Source organism: Bos indicus, chromosome 24 (genome assembly GCF_029378745.1).
Source record: "Bos indicus isolate NIAB-ARS_2022 breed Sahiwal x Tharparkar chromosome 24, NIAB-ARS_B.indTharparkar_mat_pri_1.0, whole genome shotgun sequence".
NCBI lineage: Eukaryota > Metazoa > Chordata > Mammalia > Artiodactyla > Bovidae > Bos > Bos indicus.
Window position 1 is genome coordinate 53,010,258 of NC_091783.1, and position 15,265 is coordinate 53,025,522.

A 15,265-nucleotide genomic window follows, 5' to 3' on the forward strand; every position below is an offset into this window, starting at 1 on the left:
AAGGAAAGTAATAGGGAATTTAGGAATTTGAATTTATAGCACTGCTGTGAAGAAAAGCAAGCATGTAATATCTTTAAGCTGTTTTTGAACCAAATGTATTTGCTCTTCCCTGCACAGTAAAGCCAATCTATTGACACTGGATTGTAAAAATGAAAGTACAGTGTTTATTGCATAGCACCAAGCAAGAAGAATCCTAAAGGAAATCCGTCCTGAACATTCATTGGAAGGACTGATGCTGAAGCTGAAGCTCCAATACTTTGGCCACCTGATGCGAAGAACTGACTGGTTGGAAAAGACCCTGATGCTAGGACAGATTGAAGGTGGGAGGAGAATGGGACGACAGAGGATGAGATGGTTTGGATGGCATCACCGATTCAATGGACATGAGTTTGAGTAAACTCCGGGAGGTGGTGATGGACAGGTGCCGGTGCCAGCTGGCAAAGTCGATCAGGTCCCGAGAACGTGCACGGCGGGCCTAAGAAAGAAACTAAAGCAAGGGACTACAACAAAGATGGGGTCAAGAGGTTCAGACACGTCTCCACGAAGGGATGCAGTCTGACACCAACTTTATTCAGCATCTCATATTTATACAGAAGAGCGTGAGAAAGACAAGACAGTTGACTTTTTTTCTTGGTTGGCCTATACATCTTACAAACAGTCACAAGAAATCTTGAGAGCATGGGAATGGCTCCCTGTTATTATTTCTTACACCAGATAACATTTCTCTGTGCGTGAGAAGTTTGCACAGAACTCCAGGTGCCTGCAGTAAATAAGCGCCTAATCTCTGGGGTGGCGGGACAGAGAGCTATGTTTGCAAGCAAACCCTCAAGGACTGAGGCAGCTCCCAGAGCTGTGTCCTTCGGACAAAGGACCCCATTCTCACGGACAGCTCCCCGCAGACAGGGAGGCCTGGCGTAGTGCAGTCCACAGGGTCACAGAGAGTTGGACATGGATGAGTGACTGAACTGAGCTGAAGCTAGAAGAATGGGCACCTCATGTTCAAAAGTTTCACACTTCTCAGTGGCTTTCAGGGAAGGAATTTTAAAGGCTATGTGAGGAAGGGGACAACAGGGGCTCTGTTCAGCTCATGCAGAATTCTCACATTGGTTGGCTTCAAGGTGAAGTTTAGCATCATTAATCTTCTGGCTTTCAACTGGTCTGGGGTCTGTATACTTGAGGTCAGCAATTTTCATCTGGTGGGTGTCTGCTTTATGTAAGAACAACTTAAAAATGTGCTTAGTCCTTTATCTGTGTCTTTCAGGGAACTGTGAGTTCTCTGTTTCTGCTAAGTGGCTGATTTATAGTCTGCATTGCTGCTAGTTTCCTGGCCCAACAGCTATTCTTCGTTTCTACATCTTCATATTTCCTAGTCATTAACTCCTGAGCCAGTCTTTTGAGACCCAGGGGAGGCCTTGGATACTAAAGCAAAAGCTTTTTTACTTCAAGGAACAACAGAGGCTTGTATACAGTTTCAGCACCCCCCGCCTTTTTTTTCTGATACTCCTTGGTCTCGAGAGGAGCAGGTTTAGGAAAAGAAAGGGAGCAAAGTTTGGATAGAGGGGTTAATCATAAACTCAGTAGAGGCACTCAGTTTTGAAGGATGAAACACAGAGTCTTGGCAATAACCAGGAATGTTGTGGAAAAGAACGTCTCACATGCAGATGCTGTTTTGGTCTGGATGGTCATCTTTTTCTCTCTCTTTATCTCTATACAGGAAAACCTTGCTTTACTGTTCTTTGCAGATACTACATTTTTACAATTAGAAGTTTGTGGCAGCCTTCTGTTGGGAGACTACTGGCATTAGTTTTCCAACTGGCGTTTGCTCACTTCTGTGCCTCTGTGTCACATTCTGGTAGTTCTTACAGTATTTCAAATGTTTTCATGATTATTATGTTTGTCATGGTGATCTGTGATCAATATTCATTGTTGTTTTTGTAATTACTTGGGGGTGCCAGAAACTCAGTTCAGTCACTCAGTCCAAGTCTTTACAACCACATGGACTGCAGCTGACAGGCCTCCCTGTCCATCACCAACTCCTGGAGTTTACTCAAACTCATGTCCATTGAGTCGGTGATGCCATCCAACCATCCATCCTCTGTCATCCCCTTCTCCTCCTGCCTTCAATCTTTCCCAGCATAAGGGTCTTTTCCAATGAGTCAGTTCTTCGCATCAGGTTGCCAAAGTACTGGAATTTCAGTTTCAGCATCAGTCCTTCCAATGAGTATTCAGGACTGATTTCCTTTAGGATGGACTGGTTGGATCTCCTTGCAGTCCAAGGGACTCTCAAGAGTCTTCTCCAACACCACAGTTCAAAAGCATCAATTCTTTGGCCTCAGCTTTCTCTATGGTCCAACTCTAACATTCATACAGGACTACTGGAAAAACTATAGTTTTGACTAGATGAACCTTTGTCAGCAAAGTAACGTCTCTGCTTTTGAATATGCTGTCTAGGTTGGTTATAACTTCTCTTCCAAGAAGCAAGCATCTTTTAATTTCATGGCTGCAGTTACATCTGCAGTGATTTTGGAGCCCCCCCAAAATAAAGTCTGCCACTGTTTCCACTGTTTCCCCATCTATTTGCCATGAAGTGATGTGACTGGATGCCATGATCTTCGTTTTCTGAATGTTGAGCTTTAAGCCAACTTTTTTCACTCTCCTCTTTCACTTTCATCAAGAGGCTCATTTTTCCTTCTACACTTCTGCAGTAAGGGTGGTATCATCTATGTATCTGAGGTTATTGATATTTCTCCCAGCAATGTTGATTCCAGTTTGTACTTCATCCAGCCCAGCATTTCTCATGATGTACTCTGCATAGAAGTTAAATAAGCAGGGTGACAATATACAGTTTTGATGTACTCCTTTCTCGATTTGGAACCAGTCTGTTATTCCATGTCCAGTTCTAACTGTTGCTTCTTGACCTGCATACAGATTTATCAGGAGGTAGGTCAGGTGGTCTGATATTCCCATCTCTTTCAGAATTTTCCACAGTTTATTGTGATCCACACAGTCAAAGGCTTTGGCATAGTCAGTAAAGCAGAAGTAGATGTTTTTCTGGAACTTTCTTGCTTTTCCTATGATCCAACAGATGCCACAAACTAATAGCACCCGTATAAAGAAGCTGAACATAACTGACACATGTTGTTTGTTCTGTATTCCTTTAGATACAACAATATTGAAATTAGGCCAGTTAATAACCTTAGGATGGCCTCTAAATGTTCAAGTAAAAGGACAACTCAATTGATCTGGCAAACTGCATTATTCTCTTATTTTAAGTGCAATAGCTGCCCCAGCCTTCAGTAACCACCACCCTGATGAGGCACCAAGATCATGGCAGGACCCTCCACCTGCAAAAATATTATGATCCACTGAAGCCTCAGATGGTGGTTAGCCTTTTTTTTTTTTTAAGCAATGAAGTGTTTTAAGATATGTAGTTTTTAGACAAAATGCATGCTATATAATAGAATATATATTTATAATAGAAAACATACTATATAATAGAATATAGCATAAACATAACTTTTTATGTACACTGGGAAACCAAAAGTTTGGGGTGGCTTCCTTTATTATAGTTGCTTTATCAGGGTGGTCTGGAACCTGACATGCAAGATCTCCAAGGTATGCCTGCAGGTCTGTATAGTTGTCTCTCAGTATCTGCGAGGCATTGGTTTCAAGGCTTCTCATGGATCCCAAATCTACAGATGCTTGTATGCTTAGTTGCTCAGTCATGTCCAACTCTTTGCAACTGTTGCCCGCCAGGCTCCTCTGTCCATGCAATTCTCCAGGCAAGAATACTGGAGTGGGTAGCCATTCCCTTCTCCAGGGCATCTTCCTGACCCAGAGATTAAATCCATGTCTCCTGCATCGGCAGGTGGATTTTTTACTGCAAAGCCACCAGGGAAGCTCAATCTAATCTAACCTAATGGAATCTAACATAAGCAAGTAACTCATTAATCAATGCCAGTCTAGCCAACTACTTTTTTATATATAGATATAGATACACAGTCTTATGGGGCTTCTCAGGTGGTTCTAGTGGTAAAGAACCTGCCTGCCAATGCAAGAGACTTAAGAGACATGGGTTTGATCCCTGGGTCAGGAAGATACCCTGGAGGAGGAAATGGCAACTCACCCCAGGAAATTTCTTGCCTGGAAATTTCCATAGACCAAGGAGCCTAATATAGTCCATAGGGTTGCACAGAGTCAGACATGACTGAAGCAATTAGCATGCATGCAGCATATAGTCATATATATATATATATATATATATATATATATATAAAATATATATTAAATATATAAATAATATATGTATAGATATGCATGTCTGTAGTATCTGCATGCCTGGATGCAATCAACCTCAGATCAAAAATACTGAAAAAATTTTTTTGGCAACTAAACAACAGATTAGATTAGATTACATTAATTGCATGTATATTATTATATATGATAAACATATATTTGATAATTCTTTGATGTTGTGATGTTTATATTTACTTAGGACAACATAGGATTATGGTATTTATCTTAATATATGAGAATGTTACAGAAAATCTACCAATTGAATCAAATCACAAAATAAAATATATTTTAAAACAAAAAGTTAAGATATGAAGTAAGTTTGTTCTAAAATGCAACACTTTTTCAGAGAAAGACAATTGAAAACTTTATACCAACTAGTCGAATGTTAGCTGTGAAACAAATAGTGTTGTTTGTGAATGCTTAATCTAAATGCTCTGAATGCTCCTTTTTTCTTCTGGTGTCTATGATCTCTGCCTCAAATTCTTCTGGCTTCCAAAGCACACCTTTTTCCTCAATGGTGTCTAATGATCATTAGGAAAGGAGAATAATCCAATTGGTGAACAGATCATTGTTATTGACACTACCAGTGTGTCCTGAATCCAAATTATGACACTTACTTGCTGCCTGATGTTCCCCTGTTGGTAACTGTATGTAGGCCATAGATACATACAGACAAATTAAACTATGGGCAGAGTGCACACAGGCTCCTATGCATGCAGCAAACATGGACAAACATACCAACTTAGTTCTCATTGGGTGTGTAGGAAAATGCAATTTTCTGATCACTCATAGTAAGAATTCTGCACCAGCGAAATCAAATGCGTTAGACTATGTACTATATTTTTAGGCTCGTGACTTACCATAGCATTTATATAAAGTCATTCATTCAACTCACATTTGTTGAATACTTTCTGTATACCTAGCCTTGTGCATATCCCCATGAAGAAGACAGCTGCTCTTATTATTTGGGAAACTAAGCGTGGGTTTTGACCCAGGACAGCCAGGACACTCAGCAGCCTTGGCTGGAATCATCAGAGGAGAAGGATGACTAATGTTTGTTCTTGTGGGGATGCTGTCTTGACTCTGCCTTGAGTCCCTGTAGACTCGTCTGCCACAGCGCCTGATGGAAGTGCTGATTCCCACGTCTCAGCATCACAACACATCCTCCCATCCCACCCCATGTAGCCCTCTCAGCTCATCCTTCCGGATTCTCAGGGGACTTGCTCTGGGTGCAGGGGTCATTTCTAGATTCTCTCCCAAGCCACACTAGGCACCTCAGGAAACTCTGAGAGTGACACCGGCGTTCCTTACACCCCGATCTCTTGGCAAGGTTGCCACTGACTACACGTGGTGTGCAGGTGAAGTGCAAATTCATTTTCTGCCTCATTCCTCAAATACAGAAGACAGTTTGAATTGTTCCCCTCACCCCACTGTGCTCCAGTGAAACAGACAGGCAGAAACTCCCCAAACACTGCCTCCGCTTCCTTTCTTCTAGACACCTCCTGAAAACCTTCCTTGAATGTGTTACATCTCTCAGCAGGTGTGATGGCTTTGGAGTTTGGCCGTTTTAAAATCTGAATCTTTGCTCTCAGAATAAGCTTGTGGCTCAGCTGGTAAAGAATCTGCCTGCAATGCAGGAGACCTGGGTTCGGTCCCTGGTTTGAGAAGATCCCCTAGAGAAGGGGAAGGCTACCCACTCCAGTATTCTGGCCTGGAGCATTCCATGGACTGTATAGTTGATGGGGTCACAAAGAGTCGGACACGGCTGAGTGACTTTCACTTTCATTTTAGTAGGCAATGCCCTTTCCACTTTAGCCATGAGAAAGCAACAAAGAATACATTCCATCCCATACACATCACTGGGCTGCAGGAATATGCTCTGTGGGAACTTTCATAATCCTGGTTACCTTACATTCAACATGTATCTTTAGCAGGTCATTCAATCTCATTGCTTCTGTGCCTTTCTCTGTCTGCCTTCCTTAGAAAAATAGTAGATCCCAAATCAGAAATAGTCCTTCTTGAAGTGTTCGCATTGTCTTTGTGAATATAACAGTAATCAAAGAAACATGTAAGTCATTAATGTTTTTACTACTTACTGTTGTTTAAAATTGGAGAAGGAAACAGCAACCCACTCCAGTATTCATGCCTGGAAAATCCCATGGACCGAGGAGCCTGGTGGGCTACAATCCATGGGGTCGCAAAGAGTTGGACATGACTGAGCAACTTCTGTGTGTGTGTGTTGTTTAAAATATTGCACTTTGAAAATGCAGTTGAAGCATGTGTCCATGTGTGCTCAGTCGTGTCCAACTCTTTGTGACCCTCTGGACTGTAGCCTGCCAGATTTGTCTGTCTGTGGGATTATTCAGGCAAGAATACTGGAGTGGGTTGCCATTTCCTCCTCCAGAGGATCTTCCTGACCCAGGGATTGAACCCATGACTCCTGCATCTCTTGCATTGACAGGCAGATTCTTTACCACTGAGCTACCTGGGAAGCCCCTCCAGTTGAAGAGTATCAGGAGGCACATTTGAGTTTGCTTCCCCTCGCCCCCATGGAACAGAATATCTGCTTTATTATAATACAGTTCTAACTGCATCACTATAAACTTTGACACTGGCAAGACTCACCACTGTTTAACATTTGTCTACTAAAGTTCCATTTGTGAAATAAAGGATTTCCATAGAAAAATTACTCTTCTGTGGAAGAATACTGAGGTGAGGACACTTTCATGAAATGTCTGTCAAAATACAACTGTTTGGGAGTCACAGTTCTCCCTTCGGAAGAAAGAAAGATCCCATAGAAGAAGAATGGGGAAGGCAAGAATGACCCCTACAGAGATGGATTAGGACGGGTGGCATCTCTGTAGAGTCATGAAAGATAACGTATGCATCTGTACATGTGACTATATGTATGTTCCTGAGAGTTTGTGTGTGTATCTGTGTGTACACAGTCATGTGTTTGTCCTTCAGCCTAAGGACCTAGAGACTTTGTTAAAGAGCACGGTTCCAGTGTAGCATCTCCACACAGATTGTTTATGAGTTGCAAGCAGGGAAGCAGGGGACCAGAGTACAGGAGGACCACTTAACCCTATAGTGGAGAAATCGGATAGCACCTTGACCTAGTTCACGAGATTAACATAAGTGAGGGTTCAAAGATCTCATGCCTCTGGATACCATGCCCTGAGAAGGACAACATATTTCAGCCCGGGATGTATAACCTAAACTCAGTAGGAAGAAACAAAGACAAATCTAAAATGGAGAACATTCTATCAGTTAAAATAGGATATATTCTTCAAAAAAATAAATGGCCTAAAAGTAAAGAAAGGCTTTGAAACAGTCTCAGTATAAAATAGACTTAAGAGATATAGTAGTGAAGTTCAAACTTGACCATAAGCTGGATCCTCAACTAGAGATGAAAATGCTGCATAAATGACACTACCAAGTCAGTTGACACTGAATACAAACGATGATTAGATAAAATATTGTTTTAATACGAAATACTGAAGTTGACAGCAATATTATTCATGTACACATTAATTCTTAAGAAATATGCACTAAAGAGTTTCGGGGTAAAGAGCCCTGATAAGTGTGGCCTAATCTGGATAGATAGATAGATAATTGAGAGAGAGAATGATAGTTTATAGAACAAAGCTAACAATAGGTAGATCTGGATGAAGGGAACAAGGGTATTGTATGTACTATTCTCATTCTTAATGTTTTCCGTGGGCTTAAAATTATTTCCATGTAAATTTTAAAGAGATTATTAATAATCACTTGTTAACATGAAAAGGATGCAGTTGTCAATAATAAGGATTCTGAGGATTTGAAGACTGGTGGGGTAATGTATGAAGGTGATATCAATGCCAACCGAAATTCTTGCCCTTTCCCAATCAACAGAAATTGATAAGAGACCAGTCAACCTTTGTTTCTTGAGGAGACTTTTATCCATGTACAAGCATTGCAGCAAAGGGACTCAGGTCCCAGCCTGTCTCAGCAGAAAATACTTGTTTTTGAGTATGCTCCCCCCACCCCAAAAGTGTGAGCAGTAATGCCTTAAGGAGCTGGGTTCCGTGGAACAAATTCTGAAAATGATCCAGAGGCCCAGGCTCAATGCTGATCCAGGAAGTCTGTCATTGGATATCATGTCAGCTGGGGTTTCATATGGTATTTGCTATGGAAGTTCAAAGTCAGAAGGGATTGATTAGAGGCCTGGAATGTATATCTGTCCAAAGCTGGGTGGTATGTAAAGCTGGCGGGGAATACACAGCATGTTTAAGTTAAAGTCATTGCTATGCTTACAATGATGGGCTATTTATTTATTTTGGAGTGCGGTAACTAGCATGGTTATTGCATTTACCATTTGCAAACCACATATTTATATTCAAGGCTTATGAGAAAATAAAAAATTGTGAAGAAATTCAAAATTTGCATATCTGAAATGAAGGATTTTCTTAACTCATCTCATAGCCTCATCTCACCTGATCTTATGTCAGGCTGTGTATAGTCTTGAATAATTCTATTTGGTGTGAATGCATGTTTGCTGCAAATGGATGGTGTAATAACAGGGCACTACAACACAACAGACTCCACTCAGGGTCTGACATAAAGCACTGCATATGCACCATGTTTCCTTTATAAAACCCGAGAACTTCTGGATATAGAAACATATCTGGACATAAGTGTTTTGGTTAAGTGATTGTGGACCTGTGTTTATCTGATTTCTTTAATGAACAAGCTTTTTATCCTTGATTAAGTAAAGTAATAGTTGCAAGAGAAAATGGAATGCTAGAAAGTAAAATTGAAATTAAATCTTGAAATTAATTTAAAGGACCCAGATTTGGGCAAGATTGTAAAATGATGGCTTCAATAAAGACAATGTGGTAAATTATCCATAACCGTACTGCCTACTTGAATTATAAATAGGACCATGATGTACAAATATTCTAATTGTGTTTCCTCTTTTCCTTCTGCAGTTAGCAACACACAGGCAAAGGCATACTGGCAAAGTAGAAAATTCTCCAAGCTAAGAATTTAGATTAAGAATCCCACTCTTAATCCAGCCATTACTCTAGTCATTTAGACTCCTTGACCAGTTTCCTCAACTGTTAAATGAAATAAGTAATTTAGATTTAATGTAAGCTCTCTTCTGAATTTTAAAATGAATGGTTCTAAAATTTCGCTACTTTATATTTGTGTTCCATGTGTTTTTACATTCTTATACTATGTGATTCTAAAAATAGTACATGGTGCTATATTTCCTTAAACTGTAAAAGATGGAATTCTGTTTGTTTCAAGAAAGAGAACCTACTTGTACTAATCAATTTCTCTTGTAAACAGTGCAAGTTCCAGGGCCAGTAGAAAACCTGCAAGCTGTATCTACCTCACCTACCTCAATTCTTATTACCTGGGAACCCCCTGCCTATGCAAATGGTCCAGTGCAAGGTTACAGACTGTTCTGTACGGAAGTGTCCACGGGAAAGGAACAGGTAGGCGAGAGAATGGGCCCCACACCTACACCTCTCGGAGAAACTGCAGGAGATCTGCAGGCCCTTGATACAAGCCAGTATCCAGCACATTAATTGGATAGCCGATCAGTTTTAAAGTAACTGGTATTGAAAATGTTCAGTAATTAAATTCTGGTGGGCAAATGGGCAATGAGGTGAAATCAATAAAAAGGATGCCGATGTTTTGTTTGAGTATATCGCAGTCTGGGCCAGGATACCTTTGAATAAGCCCATCTGATCCCAGAAAAATATTTGTATTTCAGTCCTTATCTTAAAAGATGATCAATCATATTCGGTGACCTCAGTGAAATTGCTTTTTCATTCACGTATTTAATGTGAATTCTGGCTTCTTGTTGTTTTCCGTATACTTTACTCCTGAAGACTACATTCCTCCTCCTTTCATTTTGCTTCTAATCTGTGGTTAGCACAGATCCTGGAAAATAAGCAAATTAGATTTTCAAATAAAAGTAAATGAACCTTTATGGCGACACATGAAACTGGACGATTCTGTTTTGTTAACATGTATATGACTATTGCGATGTTTACTTCCAGAGTCTCAACTTCATGTAACAAAAGATACGTAGCTAGTGGGTAGTTAAATAGGAAGGGCCCAGGAGTGATCTTGAGATCCTGGAGTTCTTACCCTGTGTTGTGAAGTCTGCCCAGCATAGTGTGGTCCTCATGCTTTCACATACTCTGCAGGATAGATATTTTTCATTAAAAAAAATTTTGCATTCGTTCTATCCACAGCAGTTCCTAGTTATAGCATGAGAGTGATTAAGAGATCCTCCTTTGCAATCAGTCATTCATGTTTGTTTACTGTTCCCAAGCTATTTTGCTCTTATTTTTAGCTTTCTATTCTACCCTTTTTCCTACACATTTTAGTTCTTCAATAACGCATTTTACCAATCCATTTAAATAATATTACCCAAGATAAATGTGAGTGTGAGAATCATTGGAAAGAGTGACATAATGGGTCTTCTGGAGCAAACTGGCTCTCAGTTCTCAGTGAACTTCACCTCCAGCACCTCATTTCTTCAGCTGTGAAGTGCTGAAAACACTTCAACTTAACCTCCCAGCATTTTGAGAGAGAATAGCCAAGTATTCTTTGCTATTGTAGCAAAGTATCTGTCAGTTTCAAGAGCCATGAGTATATTTCAGCAGGGGAAGGAAGAATTCTATTGTTTCTTGGGAAATTAGTTCATTTCAGGTATAGGAGCAACTCTGTTCCTGTGGCTTCATGAGCTGCCTTCTGCCTGTCAGAGTTTTGGTGTGGTTGTTAATACAATACACTATTCAATGTATTGGGTGGCATTAAACAAATTGGAACTTAATGACTGTGAAGACAGCATGGTGTTAATTTAACTAGGAGTCTACAGAGTGGTTCGGTCTTTAGTGGAGGAGTATGTGTCACCATTTGGGTTTTATAACAACTCATAATAAGGCTAGAGTGTTGCTTTGTGAATGAGAGTCTACTATCAATTCACTGATTGCTCAGAATGGCTGCCATTTCTGCTTTAACGTGCCTCCTGAATAACAATTTTGGTGTTTTATCTCTCCAGAATATAGAGGTTGATGGGCTATCTTATAAACTGGAAGGCCTGAAAAAATTCACGGAATATAGTCTTCGATTCCTAGCTTATAACCGGTATGGGCCAGGAGTATCTACTGACGACGTGACAGTGGTTACGCTTTCTGATGGTAAGTTATAGACAGTGGAATTTGACTCACTTATTTGTTATAATAATGAAATAATATTGAATGCATGTGATAGATTCTGTGCTCAAGGGGTCCTAACTAAAACTTAATGAAATAGACTAACATACATTAGAAATTTGGCTTATTCATCAAACCACTTATTACAGTCAAATTTAAACTTTGAAAAAGTATGCACTCTGAATCAGGATGTCCTAATTAGTCATTTACAAGAGGTGTGACTACTGCCTAAAAGCTCAAAATAATTTTGTGTGTGTGTTTTCCTTTATTCCTATAAATACAAACACATTTGTGCATGTGTGGGGGCTAATTTACATCAGCATCTTTTGTTTCTCCTTCTAAATGGTGGTAGGTGATTACATGTGTTTAAATAATGGACAATCCTCCTACATATACCTCCAATTTAAAAAAAAATCATGAAGATATAGGCCAAATAATCCAATATTGAAAGTAATAAAACTGAACCTGAAAATTTATATTTTACTTTTACCTTGCCTAGCAAATGAAAGATCAGACATATTTTTTAATGCCATAAAAAAGAGGAGGAAATCTTAATGAAATAGATGAATTTGACAAAGCAGTAGCAGAGGTAACTAGAGATCTAAGAAACGGATGATAATGAAATGTTAGAAGTTTAATGAAAAGTGAAAATAAAGCATAGCAGAGTTGATGATATGAGGCCAGTGACAATTCAGGCAGGTGCAGAAATGCAGAGCTGTGACCTCTATGAATATTAAAAAGGTGGCAAGCTATTTCTTTTCAACAACAGTTTCCGTGTTGGTGTGTATAATTCCATAAATTATTGATCTTGTGAATTTCAAAAAATGACTTCAGTTTGTGATTCGTTCGCCAATCCACCATGCTTTAATCTCAGAAAGTATCTGAGTAAATACTCCACACAACATCAGTGAAATGAGGAAGCACATGCCTGTTCTGAAGGACAGTGCAAAGGAGACACAGGAGTAATGTTCATTTGCAATTTCAATATAAAAAATATATATCTGACACCACTTTGGTATCATTTTTAATGTAATTCCTAAGCTCATTCATCTGATTCTGTTATTGAAGACAGAACGGAATATTTATTGGCAGAATAAATTACTTCACAACTTATAATTATAAAAATAAAAGGAAAACAAATGAAAATGAATATTTTACATAATTTATGTAGATTTCTTTCACACTCTGAATGTAATGCTGTGGCCTTATTCTCTACTTTGGTTTTAAATGTCATAAGTGAGAAAGATAGATTATTACTCATTAATCCAAGACTTGTTATTTAGAAGTGTTGCAACATATAGGATTTAGAAAATGCCTGTCATTTAAATAAAAGGATTTCATGAGCCTCATCAACAAGCATCACTGTGCGAGAGGCCCCCAGCCTCGCTCTGTCAGGTGCCTTTGATACAGAAAGCACGCATGCCAGGGGCCCCTAGGACTGGGCACTCTGACCTCATCTGTGCTCATCTTTACAATCACTTCATCTCTTTTACTTCAGTCCGATGTCCTTTCCTCTCTACTGAAGCTCTCCATGCTGAGGTCACATGTAGATGAATTTAATTATAATTATAGTCACCCACTTCCTAGTTGTACTTAATAAAGCCATATTCTCCTTGACTTTCTAGATGTTATAAAAAGCAGATATTGTGAAAATTAAGTGGGTGATACATATAAGCACCTGAAACATGAGCATGGCATATATTTAGATGTTTAATAAATGTTATTATGCCAGTGTCTCTCTTTCTCATTATTTTAAATGTTCCTTAAATGAGAGGTGATGTTATATTCATCTCTATATCCCTTCTTACTCAGTAAATATTTGTTGAATTACTCAGGCAGTTCAGCCAAACCTGTACAAGTGTTTGTAAGTATAGACTCATCTTTAGGACTTCCTATTTGTGAGACTCATTTAACATATAATTATGTCTACATATGTGTGTTACAGAGACCTTCATATTTCTTATAAAGCCCTAGAAATTCTTACTAAAAAATTATTTGGGGCCCATAGAAAAATTGAATTAAAAAAAATGAAATGCCAACTGTTTTTCTAAATTAATTATCCCAAAAGTATTCTTGTTATGGCTAAGATGCTTATTAAAAAAATTTTACTCTAATGAATTGTCATTTCTAATTTAGCTCCACTTTGTTTCTCTGGGAAGAAACATTGTTATTGTTCAAATTCCTCCATCCAGTGTATCATTGGTTTATGATGTTGTGCTTTTTCAGACCCTTGGAATTGTAGATGTCGACTAAAAAAGATGCACAAGTTGAGAGTTGTGAGTTAGTTTATTTGGGGTCAAAATGAGGACTGCAGCCCAGGAGACAGCACCTCAGATAGCTCTGAGAGACTGCTCCAAAGTGACACGGGGGGAAGGTAGATATATAAAAACCCCTTTTGGTGAAGGGGGAGTTGAATATCATTAAGTACTTGTTTTATATCATTAAGTACTTGTTTTACAAAAACTTTTTTGCTAGTCATAAGGATCTGATGTCACCATGAAGGGATTTAAAAGGATTGAGATCATAAAATCAGTTCCTGAAAATATCTGACTATCTAAAGACCTGTCCCACCAGATTCCCTGGAGCACAGAGGGCCTCACTCCACCCTGAACTCCCTCAGAGGCTATTGAAGGTTAATAGCTGCAGTAGCATCTGTCTACAAAGCGGGAGACCCAGGTTTGATCCCTGGGTTGGGAAGATCCCCTGGAGAAGGAAATGACAATCCACTCCAGGACTATTGCCTGGAAAATCCCATGGACAGAGGATTTCAGTCCATGGGGTCACAGAGTCGCACACGACTGAGCGACTTCACTCAGCATAGGGTTCAGTCTCCTCAGAGGCAGATGGCAAATGGCCTTCTTGTTCAGTCTGCTGGTAAGGCTCTTGGCAAGTGCCAATTTGTAGTTGGCGTAAAGCATCAATCTAGACGGTCTAATATTTAGTACAGACTGTGAGTAGATTTGCCCGTTGGTTCCGATATACTATCTCTTGAATTAGTTGACATAAATAGGTTATTTATAGGTTTTATGAATTAATGAGCATGTATTTGCATCCATGCCAACTTACCCTATGTCCGAAGGCATAGGGACCAGATTTTGTGGGCAAACTCAACTATAGGAATGTGCTTCTTACTTTTATCAGTAATATTTCTTGAGTATTTATTAGTGCAAGACCTGGCTCCACATACTTCACAACACTGTATTTTTTCCTACTTTATAGACAACAAAACTAAGATAGAGGTCATAAATGCTAGTCAGCAGAAGAGCCAGGTCATGGAAGCTAGTTAGTAAAGAAGGAAGATTCAATGTGGAAAAATGTATTTCTCTTATTCTACAATAAATGTCTCATATTAGTTCCCTCAAGAAAAATGCTCAGTTATATATAAATTCTTTCAATCCACAAATTGTGTATACAGGACAGCTCAGGCTTGCTAAGGAGAGGAATTCAAGTGATTATATGACTCATTACAAATATGGGAACTTAATCTACTCCACAGAATGCTTCATCATCACGTGCTTAAACCAGCATGTTCCACTGTATTAAGAGGAGTTTCCAGATCAAATGACTCTGATTGGCTTTAATGAACTTATTGTAAATGATAAAGTACTTGACATTTTGACGAGAAAAGCAATGAACCATGTCCTTCCCCTCTGCTTCATGAAACAAGGAAGCGTTGTCAAATAAGACAAATAAAGTCCCAATAGATAAATGTTGAATTCCACTCATTTTCATTAATCCTGTCTGTTGATATC

The 15,265-nt window shown here is 39.2% G+C and overlaps 1 protein-coding gene across 1 annotated transcript in view; it reads left to right on the forward strand.

Annotated features, from left to right (window-relative positions):
• The window catches only part of DCC (DCC netrin 1 receptor), a 1,293,116-nt gene that overhangs the window by 915,938 nt on the left and 361,913 nt on the right, over window positions 1-15,265 (forward strand). Inside the window, exons 10-11 of the mRNA XM_070779092.1 lie at window positions 9,631-9,779; window positions 11,360-11,498. Of these exons, the coding sequence (XP_070635193.1) occupies window positions 9,631-9,779; window positions 11,360-11,498 (288 nt within the window). The remainder of the gene's footprint in view (window positions 1-9,630; window positions 9,780-11,359; window positions 11,499-15,265) is intronic.